Raw genomic sequence first — 20,553 nt, 5'->3', positions numbered from 1 at the left:
AAAAACACACGGAAATTTTGAGATCACTGCAAACAAACATGTTAGCGAAAACAAAATTAGAAACACGTGACAATACACGCAACCTTGTAATCCGAGTCATCCCAGAAAGATGCGGATTCACGTACCTGACCTCTAATGAGGGAGAAACGGTACCAATAGCTTACAAATCACATTTGTACACACGAGCAGAAAAAACATTAAGTCTCACAGAAAATACTGTAAAGGCAGTGCAAACTGCTATAGCGAAAGAACGAGCACTAGCTCAAGGCAAAAGGATCACTGTTCTCACAGCAGAATTCGCCTTCGAGGCACTATTCAGCCCAGTAAACCTGCCTACAGTGTCACTGGATCCGAAATGGATACAGTGGGAAAATTCTCTTGCTGCAGAAGACGTGAAATACTATTTCGCCCCGCACATGAAAAAACGGAATGATTTAAAATATGAAAAAGAATATCCTCTGCCAATCGAAATTCTCCCTCTAGAACAGTACTCCTGTATAATCTATACAGACAGATTTGTACAGCATTACAATGTAGAAGATAAATCCTACGATACAGCCTGCGCGATTATTACAGGTCGTTGGCTCTGCTGTAAATTCAGACCGAAAATAACAAAAACTGAATCACTGAGAAAATGTTCGGCTCAGCGAGCTGAAATCAGATCCTTAAAGATGGCGCTTGAAAATGCCGAACGTGAATTCCCGACACTAATCGTGTGAGATTCGCATTTTTGCGTCAACTCATACAATAATGATTTGCAGAGCTGGGTTCAAAATGATTACAAGGATGACACAGGTGCCACAATCAAGCATAAGATGCTTTGGAAACAAGTAGTTCTTTTACAGAAAGAACTACAAAAGACTCACGTGATACACACTGAGTCATCGACGTGATGGCGTTCACGTTGCAGGGAATTTATTGGCTAATACAGCCATAGCGGAAGCAAGTAAACCGGCTTCCGTAGCCACAAAAAAGCGTTCAGAAAAATACATAGACGGGGAAACCATGCTGGCAGTAAAAACGTCTTCAAAAGGCAACTGTGCAGCATTACCTGTGAACTATCCACTGAAGTATGCATACGTAATTGAAGCAAACTCCATTCCTATTGCTCGAATTCCTGGAGTGGGGGATAGGGTAATTCCAAACACGAATCGGAGAAAGTTATTAATAGCAGACGCACATATGGGTGAAGGTCCAAGGCACAAACAGATGAAGGAATCTCTGACCGAATTACAATCAGTATACTGGTGGCCGGGGATGAGCCTGCACCATTATAAATTTGTAAAGAACTGCCCAGACTGCGACAGAGACCGCAGTAACGAGTCAAGCGGAGTAATGCCATGGCCATGTATGAAGGTAGCATAGAGCTATCGACACATGCAATCCAGCGTCCTATTAATTGTTTAAGACTAGATTCATATAAATGTGGCCCCAGCACTCGGCTGACGCCAAAACTGTTATAAAAGATTTGCGAGTCTTTATTGGCACATACGAAATTGCCATGCTTCATTCTGATCAGGGTCCTGCTTTTAGCCTTTGAGTTTATAAGGAGGCCATGACCAGCATGGGCATTGGGTTGCGATTCTCTTGTCCATTTCATCCTGAGGGAAATAGCGTAGTCGAAAGAAAAAACCGAGACATAAAGCAATCTATAACAGCAAAGGTATTAGGTTTGGGTGATGGGTGGGTCAACCATTTAATAAGTGTCCAACGTAGTCTTAACAACCTGCCAAGAGATTCTCTAAAAGGTTTCAGCCCGTACGAACTATTGTTCGGAACTAGAATGCATGTTCAGGACTTAGATAGTCTTGCTTCACTGGTAGAAGATAAGAATAAAGACTTTGATATCAAAGATCGTTTGGCTGTTTTACAGGACTTAAATGAAACAAGAAAAGCCCTGAGCAACATACAGTTAAAACAACAGCCAACGACCACTGAAGACACACCACCTGTCCCAGCAAGACCTGTCTGGATTCCAAAGATTGGGGATCTGGTCAGAGAGAAAATAGCGGTGAAGAAGGAATTTGGGCCTTCTTACAGAAAAGCAGTACCTGTCTTAGCAATCAACGGAACAAGATCAGTAGTACTACCGCCCCTTGCTGGTAAAAAGGAGAACAGAGTTGTATCAATCGACCTGGTAAAACCACAATCATGTGGCCTATAATCAACAGCAGGCCCAGTGGACTCCCAAGAAGTAACAGAATACCCAAATTTGCGAGTATCCAAGAGGTTCAAACTGAAAGACTAATCACATTTGATAAACCTACAGTGAATAAAAAAGGACTATGCAGAAATGCAATGGAACTTGTCCCTCTTGAAACACAGATTGAAACAGTTTGTCATGAAACACCAGTCTACAATGATGTATTCATTGATGTTCAGATCAGAAGCCACCGAAGTCATCTGCGGCGTTCCTCAAGGCTCCTCGCTCAGCCCCACCCTCTTCAATGTCTACATGAGCCCTCTCGCAACCATCGCACGCCAACACAACCTCAACATCATCTCCTACGCCGACGACACCCAGCTGATCCTCTCCCTTACCAACGACCCCGCCAACGCCAGAGCCAACCTACACGAAGGGATGAAAGACGTAGCCGAGTGGATGATGACCAGCCGCCTAAAACTGAACTCAGACAAGACGGAAGTCCTCATCCTGGGCTCCTCGCCCTCCGCCTGGGACGACTCCTGGTGGCCCCCCGCCCTTGGCACCGCACACAAACCAACAGAGCACGCACGCAACCTGGGCTTCATCCTGGACTCCTCCCTCTGCATGACCAGACAAGTCAACGCCGTCTCCTCGTCTTGTTTCAACATCCTGCGCATGCTACGTAAGATTTTCCGGTGGATCCCCACCGAGACCAGGAAGACGGTCACCCAGGCTCTCGTCACCAGCCGTCTGGACTACGGCAACGCCCTCTATGCCGGAACAACCGCCAAGCTCCAGAAGAGACTCCAGCGAATCCAGAACACCTCGGCGAGACTCACCCTCGACATCCCCCGACACAACCACATCTCCGGACACCTGAGAGACCTGCACTGGCTCCCGGTCAACAAGAGAATCACCTTCCGGCTCCTCACCCACGCACACAAAGCCCTACACAACCAAGGCCCGAGCTACCTCAACAGCCGCCTCAACTTCTACGCTCCCACACTCCAGCTCCGTTCGACCAGCCTTGCCCTCACCGCCGTCCCCCGCATCCGAAGAGCCACAACAGGAGGAAGGTCCTTCTCCTACCTGGCCGCCAAGACCTGGAACTCCCTCCCACCCCGCCTCCGCCTGACCCAGGACCACTACGCCTTCAGGAAGCAGCTCAAGACCTGGCTATTCGAGCAGTAGCGGACCCCCCCTCCCAAAGCGCCTTGAGACCCTCCGGGTGAGTAGTGCGCTATATAAATGCGATGATTGATGTAGCATCAGAATGTGCTAATGAAAGGCAAATTGAGAAAACAATTCCAACAATTGACAGAACTGCATCTGGCTACTTCATCAATTTCAATAACTTTTCTGAAGATCAAAGCGACCCTGAAGTGACGCCAGAAACAAAGACTTTTAAAGAAAAAGCAACAGAACTCTTTCATCAACTCAAAGAAACCTATCTTATTTCTCCATGGTTAGAATTTTGGATTGGGCTAGGTGTATTTTTCCTCCTGCTTTGGCTCATCATGGTACTTTGCTTGGGAAAATTCATTGAGGGAAAATACAGTTCAATGGACACAGCAAGTCAGAACATCAACTTAGTTCTGAAACCACACAGATCATCTCACATGGAGAAAAGAAAATTATCATCAGTAAATGTCACAGCCATTCCAATACCCTGCGGGGTAGTTTGGGACAAGACAGACTATGAAATATATGGCCCGGTCGAGATCTTGAAATATCCTCACCAGTTCAAGGTTTCATTAAGTGACATTGTAAAACCGAGTACATTCTCTGATGATTGGGACTTTAAAAGTATAAATGATATGATGTCAGATTTGGTGCTGTCAGCAAAATGTACAGAACATGATTATTTACAAGGTTCATCTAATTATGAACAGATGTACTGTTTTTCACATTACGCAGACCACTACTTACATAAATCTGCCCAACCTAGAAATGTTTTTAAATATAACCAATGGGAACATTGTGCTACTCCACCTAAAAGCAGTTCAAAAACATTCTATGAGAAATTCCAATACTTCTCAGGGTTCAACACAAGTAATGCAGAAACATTTTATTATAAACTGTTGGATAAAACAGGGAGGAAAACCATGCTGACAAATACTAAATTGATATATTCAGAAGCATTTTATGAAAAAAATAATTACATTTGGTTTTGATTTCTGGAAAAATAACATTGAAACAAAAACCATCTGGGGTACAAAAGATTGGCAGGTACAAAGCCTAGAAGCACTATTTCGAGCCTGCATGATCCCAGAACAAATAATGTTCTTGAATGACACAATTCAACAAACAACCTGTCTTGGCCTAGCTAAGATTAAAGACCTTAATAAACAGTCTATTCCAAAGCCAATACCTGATAATGCAACCACAGATATTGAAATAGACGTATTCCAAATTTTAAATGAAAACAGAACACATCCTGATTGGAAAAAGTGGTTAATCTGGCCTACAGACACGAATAACTGTCAAGATAGATTCCTGAACAAATCACAGGGGTTGAAAATGTCCAGACTAGACCCTAGATACTCCCAGAGAAAACATCCAGGGATAGTAACAACATACAGTGTAGGGAAATTCTGCCTTGAAGGGCTACAAACATCCACACTGGCACAAATTAAACAACACTTGTCTTTACTTAAAGATGGTGCTGACTTGCGCGATTTCATTATGGGACCACGCAAACAGCGTCAAAAACGTTTCATAGCAGCCAGCATATATGGGGCATACAACGAGGCTTGGAAAGAAACTCAAATTGAAACAGCCGAGAAAATACGAGAAATTGATCGTATTAATTTGGAAAAATCACTTTCTGTTGTGGATAATGGGTTAATAACTCTGTCCTCCAGAATATATTCACTGGACAGTATTGTATCATCTGCTATTGATATAATAGACCAGGACTTGCTAATGTTACAACATGGCCAGTCCCAATAACGTTCTATTGTACAGCTAGGCTGGACGTTGCAAAATCTTCGTTCAGGCTATGTGCCATGGCATTTAATCAACACATAGGGCCTGATTCACAGAACTAACTTAAGAGAAAATCCTAAACTTACTACTTTTGGTATTCACAGAAGTTAGGATTTTGTCTTAAGTTTGTCTTAAGACAAACTTAAGACAAAATTAAGACAGACTTAAGACAGACTTAAGTTAGGATTTTGTCTTAAGTCTGTCTTAAGTCTGTCTTAAGTTTGTCTTAAGACAAAATCCTAACTTCTGTGAATACCAAAAGTAGTAAGTTTAGGATTTTCTCTTAAGTTAGTTCTGTGAATCGGGCCCAACGTCATTGTTTTCCATCTTTAACCCTACTGATAAACAAATCAGTTTGGCACAGAAAGCAGCAGACTATACAATCCTGAGCATCGAAAAACCTGAGAGATTACCATTGACAATGTCAGAAAGACCTGTCATTGAATGGATAATACACAGGATTATCAAAATTCCGATAACAACTTTCCAATTTAAAAATTGCCTTGAATATATACCGGCAGGCCAATATGAAAAGTTGGGTAAAGGATACATTAAGTCATCATGGAAATTACCTTATACACACACATGTTATAGTGAGAACAACAAAAATGTATTTCTTAGTGGTAATGAGTGTAAACATTCACTAAGCGGTATACTTTTGTGCCAAGGTATTAACTTACATGGGGCCTGTGAGGGTACTTCAAACAACCTTTCATGCCACCGGCATGGCACACCTGCAGCACAAATAGCGCCATTCTTTAGGCAACTTTCTAATGGGAGTTACGTTCTAATAACGGATCACAGCTGTTGTGGCTTGGTGCCAGGGAAAGCATATCTCTTAAGCGTGAGTTCCATGGTCACTTGCTGTATGCAAGCATTGTATGCAAACGGCCCTGGAGACTCAGTGACTCCGATTCGGCCTAATTTGAAAGTCTCTTCTATACGAATTGATACTTTTAAGCAGAATGAAGTCTGTACTTTTGCATACAACAGTGCCCATCACGTCATCAAAAGAGACGTATGACGAGTTGCAATGACGGCGGCAGAGATACATGCACTTTTATCAACAAATTGCCCGGTGCATTTCAAAGAAATGCTCAGCCAAATACTAAATATGTCGAATGCCAGTGGTATCTCGAATGTATTTAAGACCGTTTTTTCGGGACTGTTAACAACATTTGAAGCGGTCCTGGGTATCTTTCCAAATTTTGTACATTTGATTTTTGGCGGCGTACCACTACTTTTGGGACTCGTAGCAGGTATTTTATTTTTGACTCTCCTGCTCCGATATGGTAAACCAAAACGCAGACATGACTCCGGCACGGATGAAAGAAACGATCCTAGCAATACGCTACCGGGACCGCATAACTAGAGTCCTTGGGCTAGCTCGGCTACGAGATCTGAATATGACCTGGTTTCTTTAATTCAGACCTATATGGCATACCTGCATCTTACCTGTGCTTCGATGAATGCTATGCGGAGAGGAATGCGTGTTAGACACCTGTCTTGCACTACCATCAGCAATACCAATGGACGTCGATACTTTGCTAAGTCCAGTAACGGCTCACGCATCGTGTTGTCCCCAGCGGTTACCAATCCTGATGACGGCATTCGTTGAGACTCCTGCACTACGACTAGGTGGTGGCAGTGAAGCAAGAAATGAAAGCAGCATCACCGAGGTACGAACTTCTGTGAGCATTGCTGATCCTGAAATCGATGATAGCAATCATTCTCACAACTGCCAAGTTACAGCATTATCGAACTTGGTCGAACTGTCACCTGAACATATGGACCAATACTTTGCGAGCCTGTCTGAAATGATGTTCTCTCCTGAACAGAAACAATAACTTTTTGGGAAAACAATCTGGCACACAGCGTTCCCATGAACTCTGGAGTTCGGCCTTCAGCTTTGAACAACAAAAGCTACTGAAAAACGTTTTTGAACAATTTTTTCCCTGCTCACCATGAAATTACATTTTTCAAAATATTTACCTTTTTCCTGGCACACGTCTTTTGCTTAAAGTAGAACTATTCATAAAGAACAGAGCTTCTATTTTTAGTAGATCTAGAGACAAAATTTTAACTCAGCCTCTAGCACATTTTTAATGCAATAGTATTTAATATGTGATGAAATAGTCTCGCCCTTCTCTTCTGTATTTAGAGACTTTTTCATGTGTAAATCTTCGCAGAATCGTTCAAATAATTACATATGCAATATTTTTGAATGATTACTATGCTTGATAACGTACAGTACCAATTCATTTCCATGTATTTTAAGTACACCATTTCAAATGCAAAATGTATTTTGGGGTGGGTATGAATACACATGCTTCTTATTGCTTTAGTTTTAGTAATTTGATGGACATAAATTTGTGGAGTGGGTGTTGTGTTCTATCTAGGACCCCGATCAATATTGTGACCTCATGCCCCTATACGGCTATAATCAATACATATCCCTATAATGGCATAAACGATCAGAGCCATATTTCAGTAACTCGTCTCTGCAGCTCATGACAGTCATGACACAGCAGGAGCCACTTCCTTAGATTCCTAGATAACACACCGAGTTCTTTCGACATCTCAAACCCCCAGCAACCTGGGAAAGCCCTGCTTGCTCTGTTTTGATTAGTAATAGAACTCCTGCGAGCACTGTAAGAACGACCAGTTCTTAGTGACATCTTTGTTGACGTCTTATGTCCAAAAACTTACGTCAAACTCGGCACCTTTCAGGTATAAATATACCAACGTTGCCTTAAGCAAGCACACGGTGGTGGTGAATACTGGAGCAGAACAGCTGTCCCTTGCAGAGCCCAGCAGATGCGAGAAGCCCACGGACGCTGCCCCTCCTCCTCCTTGACGCGCTGAGAAAGACGCTGTCTTTTCTCCTGCCGAGAAAATCCAGCTCCTGCGTTTCCAGCCTACCCTTGCGGGTAACTGGGATATCGGGTCCTGAGAGGAGATACCAGACCTCCTGCATTCTATTCCAGAGGTACGGTGCGGACTAAACCCTTAGAGAGAATTCTTGAAACAAACTCTTGGCAAAACCAACTTAACTTAAACTACTACTTACTTACTCCCTCCCATGTATTAGGCTTAGGTCAGGTACACCGGGGTAGGCGTAGTTAGAAGCACCAGTTGAGGTCGTTAGCTAATGTATATATATGAATGTATATATTTTATTCATTTTAACCATCTTATGGCTAAGAAACCATATCAATGCTTTTACAGTATTATTTCGTAATACTCTTTTTACTGTACGCACTTTTCATAATAACAAGTTTTGCAATTGTGGCAATTCATTTCACTTGCATGAGATGGAAGACTGCTCAATAAATAATATCTTTTATTGAAAAACGCCTGTCTCTCTATTCTCTGCATCCTGGTGAAAGTAAAATCTGCACAACTGACTGAGTGAAATAGCTGTCTATTGTTTAACACGACTCTAGAGATTGACTCTTATTCTGAGGAGCAAAGTTGTCATGTTTATGCGGTTGTCGGAAGCTGAATCCCTTCTTGTCTGAGCCAGGGAAGCTGATCACTTCCTATTCAGTCAAGAAAGTTTCCAGTGACCTCTGAGCTAGCTGGCGCAAACCTAAATTAAGTCTAACATAGTCAGTAGAGACCTAGAAGACCGCACTCCTCTACACTGTTGTTTATGTTATTCCAATGCGCAGGGCCTATAGGGAAAATAGGAACTACACTACATAACCTCAATATAGATCCCCATGACCATTTTCAGTTTCTTCACAATGTATTCCCAATATGGCTTTGGACATCTGCATGTTCATACCATGTGTGGGACAACAGGAGGATCTGTCAGGGTAAATCCTTTTGAGGGTCGTCTGGGGGGCGGGGTGGGGGGGGGGTCATGTACGTTCTGTGCAAAACATTAAAGTGAATTAATTTAAATAAACAAAGCACAGGAGGGTCGAGGCAAACTACTGCACCTGTTAATATAAGTGGCTTACTAGTCTGGTGATGGTGCTCAGGAAACCTGGAAGTACAACCCTATTTACTCCCAATTGGGCAAAAGCCCAAACCATAAATGCAAGAATCTTTGGAATCAGCACTCAAGAAATAACATAACATTCCTTTCACATTGGGTCAGTCAAAAAAGGTAATATAAGAAGCAGGTCCAGAATCCACTGATGGTCGGAATACATTATTTATTAGTTGATCCAAACAATAAAATCCAAGTATACAAGTGATTCTCTTTTAGCCAACGCGTTTCGTCTCTTAATCAAGACTTCTTCAGGGCTAAAGATAAAACATACACTGATTACTAAAAACAATATATACATATGTACAATATAAAAAACAGACATACATTACAGTATCAAAAAGTTTAAACAATTCTGAGTTAGCTATTATACTGAGATTGTGTGGAAACGAAAGGCGTTGGCTAAAAGAGAATCACTTGCGTACTTGGATTTTATTGTTTGGATCAACTAATAAAGAATTTATTCCGACCATCAGGAATTTTGTAATTGTGAATATTATACGGTTTGTGTTGGAAATGTAAAATGATGACTTAAATATTCAGTGTTTTCTGTCACAGGCTGTGACCTCATAGCACTAAAATCATACAAGTCATTATTTTTCACTGCACCAAACACTATTTAATTCTGTGGCTCTCTGGTTACACACATACCTCAAAAGTGCATTAACTAATAGATGTTTCATAATGTAATACAGTGCATTCCCACTAATTTATATAATGTATTTTCATTGAAGCTGCCCGTTATTTTATATGTAGCTACCGGTCAGTGAAAGACCGAAAAAAGTTCAGAATATTTTGTTTTTTAAGTCACACATATGACCCTGCCCCCACTGACTCCGCCCCCATTGCATGTAGTATCGATCTTGTTTTTTCCATTTGTGGTAACCTAGCTTTTCCCGAGAAAAGGAATAGACACTGTCAGTACATGGTTTGGGGGTGCTATAACACTTCCTAAATAACCACCCTAGAGTTAGGAAGATCAAAGAGCAAAAATTATTTCTTTATATTTTCTTTTTTTTTCTCTTTTCACAGAGGTCGAATGTCTAGCGATACTGTCAGACAAATTGCTGATTATGTTTTTTTAACAAGGATATTGATGTTTACTTTTCTTTTTCTGACTGCAGAGTGAGAGGATTTTTTAAAGCCCGTATGATGTCATGTTTCTACTAACACCCAACAAATTGTAAATACCTGTAAATTAACTGTATTCATATTTCAAAATTGAAGTACAAATAAGGCATATTCTTTTGTAATTCTGGAGTGTGATAGAAATTTTTAATAGGATCAAAACAAAGCATGGTACTTTACATGGTGATGCGCCTAAAATAAATGGCAGGGGCCTAGCTACCATTGGTTCAGCAGGTGCTGTGGGACAGAGGACTAGAATCAGACAGGTAGATTGCTGATGGGGCAGAGCACTTGTTACTGTGATCTTAAGATCACTTGTTGAATCCCTGCAACGCTGACTCAGCCTTGCATGCTTTTAACTTCAATAGAATGAATAACTCCCTCAACTGGGTAATCATAATGCTATGTGCAGTGTTTAGGACTATATGAATAATTGTGAGTGGCAATCAGTGACCCGGTGATCCACAAGATCACCCTGGAGAAACCTGGTGCTGCAGACCTGACCTACCCCATCTAGTTTGTGCTTGTGTTGCTTCACCTACACTGAACCATCAGAGTGTGCTTTTAGTTCATAGGTACTACTCAATTGTGTTCCACCCAGGTACTGTTGCTCCAAATACATGTGCACCCATCCCTCTAAATGGAATTATAATGCCTCCATCACAAAACCCCGCAACTCTAATGCCATATTCCAGCCAATGCTTTAATGCACTCAGCGCATGACAATACCCTCCTAGAGCCATAATATACACCGATCATGTGCACCACCAGCATTCGCATCCTACTTGTGTCGATATCTTATTCTTTTATTCAAAAAGGTACTCTTTGGAGTTCTGGTCTTTTACCCAACTTCTCATTGTACCAGATGTGTTGGTACCAATAGTTCATTAGAAAAAGCCAGGACGCTCTGGGCTGTCATAAAAAGCCCTGCACTGGAAGTACTTGTGATGAGCTGACTCCTACAAACTTATGGTTGCAACAGCCTTGGAACACATAGCATTATCTTTGATAATATTAATAATAATAATCCACATTTGTAAAGCGCACAATCTCCCGTAAGGGTCTCTAGGCGCTGGGGGCCATTAGGAAGATTAAGCAAGCTATTGCCTAGAGTCTCAAGGTGCTGGGCTAATCTGCCGCAAGTGACGGGGATCAAACCGTGATCCCCAGATTCCGGAGTCAGACACCTCTTCCCTTGATAAGGTATGCACCTACTCTCCTTTTTGTTAATTAGAAGTCTAGAAAAAATACTTTATCCTAATTCTGAAGAGCTTGCCTCCAGTCTCATTGTTTGGGTCTTTTAAGAGGTGAGTGGAAAGCACAATCCCCATGTTCCGTGTTTTTACTCATTATGAAGTAGCATAGAGGGTTAATATGCCTGCAATGCATATTGTGTAATGTGCAGATCACAGCTTTGTATTTTAATTAGATGGCTCAGTGGAGTATTGCTATATCTGGAATTGTGTATACTGTCAAAAGTCAAATGTTTTTCACCTACCATTTGTGCAGTGGCAATCTTTACATAGATGATATTTGAAAGAAAATATTATAAGAATTTTATATGTGCAAGGTCTCCCAGAATGAACTACAGACTGCAGCATTGTTTCGGGTATCATTTGCACCAAGAAAATCTGGATCCCAGGTAAATGTTCCACAGTAGCCATGACCCATAGCTGCCTTCCATAAACCCAACTCCTCACCCTGTAGCCCCAACCAGAAACCAGCATTCGCGCCCCACCCCCTTAAGTCACATCTGGTGAGTGGCTGCACTTTATCAACTATTCAAAGCACTGTTCGGCACCCCTGATTACAAGAGCTGCAACATTTCCCTCTAACTCACCCTTCTATGTCTTCCTTATTTCAGAAATGGCTATTTAGGAAAACTGAATGCTGACTAGAGATGTTTTCACACACTCATTCATTCCATTCCATTCCACACTAGTTCCATCAACAATGTTCTCCAACCAGTCGTTAATTACACTAAAACCAAGATCAACTAACTTTGTCAATACTTGGTAAACTGTTTCCTGTACCTTTTTCCTTAACTTCAACTATTTTTTATTAAGTTGTCCTCATGCCCATTGATTTGTTCTCTCTTTTCATCTTTTTCACTCACAAAGTTTCTGTTATTTCCATTAAATTTGAGATAGACTCTGATATCTCAGACTATCACTTCTGACAAGGGATCTAACCAAGATTTTCAATTCATCTTGCAGGGCATCGTGCCTGCCTGGGAGAACAGATGGGGCGAGCTGAGATCTTCATCTTATTCTCCAATCTGCTTCGACAATTTACTTTCCACCTGCCCGAGGGGGTGAAGACGGTCAACCTAGACTTCATCATGGGAACCACATTGCATCCTCTGCCTTATAAAATCTGCGCTCGTCAAAGGTGGGCCCAGAGTCACCACTCTGCAGAGGACCCTCAGCAGACGGACACTTGAGTCCCTTAGACCCAAAACTAAACAGGAAAGATCATCCATACAAGCCTGTTTTAGGCCATCATAACTATATATTTTCATTCTAATAAAACAAATAGGGTATTGGTGGAAACTTTGTTCTAAAATAGTCTTTTGCACAAATAAATATATATAATAAATAATTAACCATAATGACTGACTCTCCGAGTATTCTCATGGCATTGACCTAGAGGGTCTCATTATCCCAGTTAATGATGATAGCTCTTTATCCACCAATACCGCCAAAAAATCTATCCCCAATGTGTCATGACATTTTAAATATACTAGCTTTCTTATGAGTTTGGATGCCCAGCAACATTCCAAAAAATATTCCTGATCATCCTACGAGGTCTGAATTATTAAATTCTTATGGAGTGTCTCCTATGGATGAACTTATTTGGTGCCCTTTGCAGCCTCGGAATACATGTAGTCATGTGCCTATTATTTACAATGATCCCACTGGAGCAGCCACAAGTCACCTACAACTTATTTTGTGGAATATTGCTAGGCTCAGGACCAAGATTCAAATGCCAGAATGGATTTCACTTGTGCATAAGTATGACATATGCTGTTTCCAAGAAACCTAGGCTTTGGTTCCAATCCATAGCCTGGTTTCCTTCACTACAATATTCCTGCCACCTCTAATCAGCGGAGCAGACCATCGGAAGGGGAGGCCTTACCATATAGGTCAGGACCTCTCTACAATGTGTAATATGACAGGTTCCCTTTGAGTCCTTTGATGTTTTAGCCACTCAATTAAGTAGCGCCAAAAAGCCGGACATCACACTGATTAACATCTATGCAAGAGCATTGGAGGGCTTACTAGACCACCTTTCTGGCACACAATATCTTAAAATAGTGGGTGACTTTAATTCTACTTTAGAACCACTTGACATCAATGAGACACAAGTGTTCAGCCAGAAAGACATGACTTGGTCAATTCCACCACTGACCATTGCTCCTATCAGTGGGTGGACTCAGACTGCTATGCAAATTCAGGCGTTAACATGCAGGTATGGGCTTAGGGCCTGGAACGGTCTCACTAAATCTGATCAGCTAGGTGCCCATACCTATAATAAACCACTCCATACCCGCAGGATAGATTACATATTGATTGATGTTGGGTAATGTGCCCAGGTTAATGATATGTGCATGTTACAAAGGACCGAAAGTGACCACAACCCTTTACCTTTGAGTCTGATTGATTTTATTCTACTATCTGCTCTGCCCCAGCCCCTTTTCTTCTTACTTGGGATGTTAGACCAGCGTTAGATAAGCGCAGTTTAAATGGAATTAAGAACTCAATCGAGCTGATTTCCTCTCTGCTGTGACCGCTGACATCAGCGAAACAATGATTAAGATTGAGTGAGGGCAGCTTAATTTGCATGATACGTTAATTACAAACCACTCTGCTTTATTTAATTGCATATCGGGACATTTGACTGTCTCAACATGCCCTAAAAGAGGCCCTCCCAAGCCGAACTCTTGGTATGATACGGACTGCCACAAAAGCAAGTGTCCTAGGGAGGGCCATTAATACAAGTGATTTGCTTACTATACCCTTTGTCCGCTGGGCTTACAAGGAAGCAGTGTTTAAAGCTAAGAAGTGTATAGAAATCTTGCCTGCTGTGTACTTGAGAAGCTTCAGGATTGGATCTCTGACATGTCTGTCCTCAGCACTACCTTGAGTGGTTCCTGGTGGCCCCAGCGGTTCTAAAGGCTCTAGGCCTTGTCTCTATGCCAGTCGTGGTTCTTATACACACTTTCTTAGTATATGGTTTGTGACGCCCCTAGGGCTAGTCATATATTGTGCTAATGTACTGTGTGTCGAATAAGTTTACTTGTGTACTTTTGCCACTAGGGGGGTGTGTTTAGTTTAGAATAAATACATATATTTTATATATACCTGGTGTGGTTCTCCTTTCATTTGGTCATTACATGAGATTATAGACTGTTAAAACAAGCTGATTTACATTCCTTCAAGACTTTGCATGAAGGCTGCTCTCCACAGCTACCACTAGGATAGCTTTCCATAAGGTTGTCTTTAACCTACCATCAATAAGGGGTCGTTTGGACTGATGTAAGGTGCCCACTAGAATAGTGGACAACATATGCCAGGCCAACTTCTCACAGTTCTATTACTCTATTGACGTACCCTCGTAATCAACAAGTGCAACCTATATGTTGCCTTTGTTGATTTACGGTCGGCTTTTGATCTTGACCCATGGTCTAGTCTCTGGAAAACACTCTACAAAATGAAAATACCTTTGCATCTGTTGACAGTAGTAGCTAGATCCAATGAGAATAATTTCGCACAAGTAAGATGGGTAAGGCAGAACGATGTGAGAGAAAAAATCACTGTATCTAGGGAAGTTAGACAGGGCTGTTTTTTGGCCCCTACACTTTTTTCTCTATATATTAACGACATTGTTTCTACACTGACCAAACTTGATGTCGAGGCACCTTCCCTGGCCAAAGTGAAAACTCTAATATTATTATGTGTAGACGATAACCTCTTGGTTCCAAGACCCCGAGTGGTCTTCAGAAACTTTTGACGTCCTTCTAGGAATTTTGTACGGACAGGGGTCTGGAGATCAATATGACTAAAACCAAGCTGATGACATTCAAAACCCATAAAACTTTTAAAAAGGAATTAGAATTGGGAGGAGAACCTTTAGACATTGTACACAGCTTTACATGTTTGGGTATCCTCTTTAGTAATAATGTGTTTTGGAAGCCCCATGTGACAAAATCAGTTTTAGAACTCAAACAACTGTGAGGGAAGACCATAAAGAGTAGAATGCCTCCTTTACTAAACCTATGAGGACTGCTCTTCATTTATGAGTCCAGGGTTCTGGGGTCAGTTCCCTGTGGGGCTGAGCTATGGTGACAAGCAACATAGATGCATTAATCATTTCTGAAAATGAGTTTAATCATAAAGTATCTTCTCACCCCGTTAGTACCCCCTTGATACCACTTCTACTGGATTTGGGTATCAGAAGCATATATGATAAAGCTAGACTTCATCCCTTATTATATTGAAGGCGATTATGGTCTACGCAAGAAAACGCAAATTATACCTTGGCCTACAGAATGTCATCCCTGCTGCCCATTCTGTCAACATTCCTTGGTTGTTGCATAACTAGGAGTTATTATAATATATTGGGGCTTCTGAGCTATGGGTGAATCCAGGCACTACCAGTTTTACATCTAAATTGGCCCTGAAAAAGCTTTGTTGGACAGCGCCAGAGGCCAATGTACAATGCAGAATAGATCTTCCCAGAACATCATGGAAATTCCTGGCTATTAAGGTACAGGTAGCTTATGAGGTATGTTGGGATAAGGTGACCATCCCAAGTGATAGAAAATTATATTTTCAATTTAGACTAGGCACTCTTCCGTTGAGGGCTTTTACAAAGCGCTGGACTGCTGGGACTACTGATTTTTGCACTCTCTGTTTTACAAAGACCAAAAGTGTACCCCATGTCTTTTTTGCATGTCCTGCATAAGCAGGACCCCGCAGATTCTGGTTAGCCTCTGTTTGTAGACAATTAGGCCAGCATAGTAATTTAGCTGCTCTCCGTATCTTGAGGTCGGATTCTAGCTTACATTTTGCTATCCCTGTTGTCAAGTTTCTTGGGGCCATGTGGATATTGCTTAGAAAGCTTTTATCTTCTTTATAATGGAGTTGATGTCCCCTATGAAGCAGTTTGCACTTGTTAACACAGCTTTTAAAGTAATATTACTATGGGACTTTTAAACTTATTTTTATGAAGAGGTTTTATCATAAATTGTATTGCAATTTTATCTTTGTTTGTATAATATTTGTATTGTATTTTATGTGTACTTTTATGGTCCTAGCTGCCAAAATAAAGTCTATTGAATAGAATAAATAATTATCCAACCCAGTACTTTACTTAGGAAAAGAAAAGCACTTTAACACCTTTACCTTAATATTTCATAGAACAGGTACAACACACACCGGCATTTGGACGAGGCGCGGCCGCTGCAGGTAAGAGCGGTGGGCGGTGAGGCCGGCTGGGGGAGGATTTCGAGGAAAAATGTATTATTTATTTAATTTTCCCTCATGATTGTCTCTCTAAATTCACCCCAGCCTGTCCCATGGCCTCACGGCTCTTACCTGAAGCAGCCATGGCTGATTTGGACTACTTTGCTTTGGATTCCACCCCATCTTAACCCATCTCCTGGGAGTTGCCCTTTCACAACACTCCCACAACAGCACAGACATCAGAGTTTTCTCTCAGTAGCCAGAGGCGATGTACCACATGGCTCTCTCTTCACTCAGGCTTCTGGAAGAATACATGTCAACTGGATGTATGGTCTGCAATCTACAGGAGAGTTGTAGTAAAACAATAGAAGGGCTACAATCGGACATCCTCACCAACAGGCCTCGTTTACTAACCAAGCAAACGACTCCAGTGGTCAGTGGACCCGCTTCTGGTGAGGTGCAGCAGATGGACTGACAAGCTTGCAGTGGTGGGGTTCACTTGTGTGCAGTCCCTGGCTATGATAGAACAACCTGTCTTGGGCCCAGTTCTTGATGGTGGTGGACTGTCCATCTCAGGTAGAGTTTCTTGGTGGTGAGACAACTTGCCTCAGGCACAATTCTTGGTTGCACTGGAACAATCGATCAAGGGCATAGTTCTTGTCCACAGAAGCAACAACTGCTGTCTATGGGTTTCCACCTAGAATCCAACCTTTTCGGTTACAAGAGCTACTTATGTTCAGTGAAAATCACCCTGAGCTACTGATATTATTTAGTACTGTACAGTGACCAAATCAGACAAGATTACATTAGAGGCCACCACATGCAAGATCCCCAGCAGTGATCACCTCAATTCATCAGGCACAGCTCCCAGCAATAATGTAAAAGTCTTTGTCAATGTGGAATCCCTCTACGTGGACATTACATAACAACCACAGCTGTAATGTCCGACACTAATGTGATATTATTTAGTAATAAGTTGTCGTCAACTTCACATGATTTATCACCCAAGTATCAACTTTAAATGTATTTTGGAAATTCAATTGCTTTACAATTTGGGTATACATATACTAGTTTAACTAAAACTCTTCGAATTAAGTAGGCTATATGTAGGCAAGCTACCTACAGGTAGCTGAAGAGCGAGCTACTTGTTGGAGAAGCCTGCTCTAGCCTAAGACTGTGACTACGCTACTCAGGGAACTCCGATCACTCGCAAAAGTTTTCCTTCTTCTTACTGAACCATCCATCATCACGGGTCAAGCTGCTTCTAGCGTTCCCTAGACAGTCACACCTCCAAAAGGGTTAGCAGGCTCCTTCTGTCTCTCAGCATACAGGCTATCTTCTAGACCTTTGTGGTCTGAGAAACAGCTTCTTACAGTTAGGCAAGACTTCAGGTGATGTAACCTCGCATCTGGGAAGTTGGCTGTCAGGCAGGCACTAGCTCTGGCTGAATAGCAGAAAGGTATAATTTCTTACCTGTAGTCCCTGTCTCCCTTAGGGGAATCTCCATTGAAGTCATTAGCATTTGGCTAGTTCCACCCACATGCAGGAATCCCGGAGCACTTTTCCATAGATTATCTTCTTAAGTGTAGACATTTGCATTTCTTCAGGAAGACCTCAAGAAACACTTACGAAAGAACATATTATGCAGCCTATAAACACAGGCTACAGTGGTGAAAGTCTTCACATTGTACTTACAAAAGGGTCAATATACCTATATACAGTTATAGTTTTGAAGTAAATAATGTATAAAACAGCTTATATCTCCTTCACAAACCCTTTTTGTAAAAGTAGAAGATGAAGGATATTAGGACAATGTAGCCCTATAGGCTGCTATTATGTGAGTTTAAAGCAGCGTTTTAGTGTAGTTCCTATATTCCCAATAGGCCCTGCGCATTGGAATAATGTACATTATAGATTTGACAAAGGACTGAGGTCAGTATGTCTCTATCGAGTATACTAAACGTAATTGTGTGTGCCAGCTAACTCAGAGGTCACTAGAAACTTTTTTGAGTAAACAAGAAGGGATTAATTTCTGACAACCACATAAACATGACAACTTTGTTTCCCCTAGAGGCGGAACAATATCTTCAGAGTCGTGGAAACAATAGATAAGTATTTCACTCAGTCAATCGTGCATGCTTTGTTTCTACAGAGTTTGCACAGAAATAGAGAGACGGGCGTTTCAATAAAAGGGTTTATTGAACAGCCTTCTTTCTCATGCAAGAGAGGTGAACTGCTACAATCGTTAGACAGAATGCGAAGTATAATGCGTACAGCTTAAACAGTAATATAAAATAATACTGTAATAGCATTGTCTGTTGCTATGACATGCAAAAATACATACATAAATAACACAGGCTAAAATACTCAACTGGTGCTTCTAAAATACCCCTACCCCAGTGTACCTACCCTAAGTCTAGTACGAGGGAAGAAGTAGGTGTTTCTCTTGTAGCATAGGTTTAGTTTTGCCACGAATTGCCAAAGGTTTCTCTAGGTTCTAATCAGCTCCATACCTTTAGAATGAGAGAGGTTGGTATCGCTTTCCTGGGACTCGATTTCCCAACACCCCGCAAGGGAAATCGGAAGCACTGGAGCTGGATATCTCGGCAGGAGGATGACAGCTTCTTGGTCAGTGCATCAGCTGGAGAGTTGGCTTCCTTCGGCTCTTGCTGTAGCGAGCTGCGTGGTGCAAGTAGGTAGTCAAACTGCACCGAACCACACCATGCTTTGCAATAGCAAGTGAAGGTCAATTTATACCTTGAAGTTGTTTAGGAATGCCAGCTTTGACGTAAAGTCGGGCATATGAACGTCATGAATGAACCCCTAAGGAATAGATGTTCATGCATAATAATGAGTTCTTGGAGAAATCAATATTCAAGCAAGGGGAAGTCCCTAACGACTTAAAAGTCTGGTTTTCCAAGAAATCGTTGTGACAAAGATGAACGGATGGAAGTAGCCATGAATGTATTTGGGTAGCATGGACTATGCCTAAATAAGGACTGGATTTCTATGCCTATATAAGGGCAATGCGAATTATACCTATATAAGGGCATCAATCGGGAAATTCTTTCGGACCGGGTAGAGCGAGACATGCCCCCTCTGGATCTCAGTGCATTTAAGAGAGGCGGCCTCTGCAGCTCGAGACCTAAGCTTCACTAGCAGTGTTACCGCAGGCTGTGCCCTGCGCTGTGCTCTGTCATTAGGACTTTTTAAACATTCATGTTCATTTTGGCAACTTGTTTATTTATGAACGGATGGAAGTAGCCATGAATGTATTTGGGTAGCATGGACTATACCTAAATAAGGACTGGATTTCTATGCCTATATAAGGGCAATGCGAATTATACCTATATAAGGGCATAAATCGGGAAATTCATTCGGAATCTAAAATCAAACACAACAGCGTCTGTGCCTTTAAGGACCCATAGATCACCAGTATCCCATCATGCCTAGCAGGTGGCAGTTGCCTCAGTTCTTTATGATGAGATGTGTGATAGTTAAGTCCAACAAATGTCCTCTGTTACATCCACCGGGCAGACAGGAGTGTTGCTTATGACTTCAATGGAGATTCCCTTAAGAGAGAACTGGGCTTATAGGTAAGAAACCAAACCTTCACCATCCCCATCAAGAGCAGTGAAAAAAACAGAGTAGTGATGATAAGACTGAATTAAGCAAATACATTTCTGAGAAAGGTTTGTCTTGCATGATTATCTGCTCGAGCAGCCAAATCCAAACAAGGTGAATGTGTGAACAGATCTCCATGTAGCCGTTTTACAGATCTCAGCTAAAGGGACATTTCTCATCAGAGTGGCAGTAGCTGCTTT

The 20,553-nt window shown here is 41.7% G+C and overlaps 1 protein-coding gene across 2 annotated transcripts in view; it reads left to right on the top strand.

The window, feature by feature from the left end:
- LOC147684183 (cytochrome P450 2J2-like) overlaps positions 1–14,623 on the top strand; it is a 326,697-nt gene extending 312,074 nt beyond the window's left edge. For both annotated transcript variants that reach the window (XM_086944596.1, XM_086944597.1), the window contains exon 9: positions 12,479–14,623. In XM_086944596.1, coding sequence (XP_086800722.1) covers positions 12,479–12,705 — 227 coding nt within the window. In that variant the 3' untranslated portion in view covers positions 12,706–14,623. The remainder of the gene's footprint in view (positions 1–12,478) is intronic.
- The last annotated feature ends 5,930 nt before the right edge of the window (positions 14,624–20,553 follow it).

Source organism: Lissotriton vulgaris, chromosome 11 (genome assembly GCF_964263255.1).
Source record: "Lissotriton vulgaris chromosome 11, aLisVul1.2, whole genome shotgun sequence".
Classification (NCBI taxonomy): Eukaryota; Metazoa; Chordata; class Amphibia; order Caudata; family Salamandridae; genus Lissotriton; species Lissotriton vulgaris.
The sequence above is the reverse complement of the archived record's forward strand: the minus strand, read 5'-3'. Positions and strand labels throughout refer to the sequence as shown.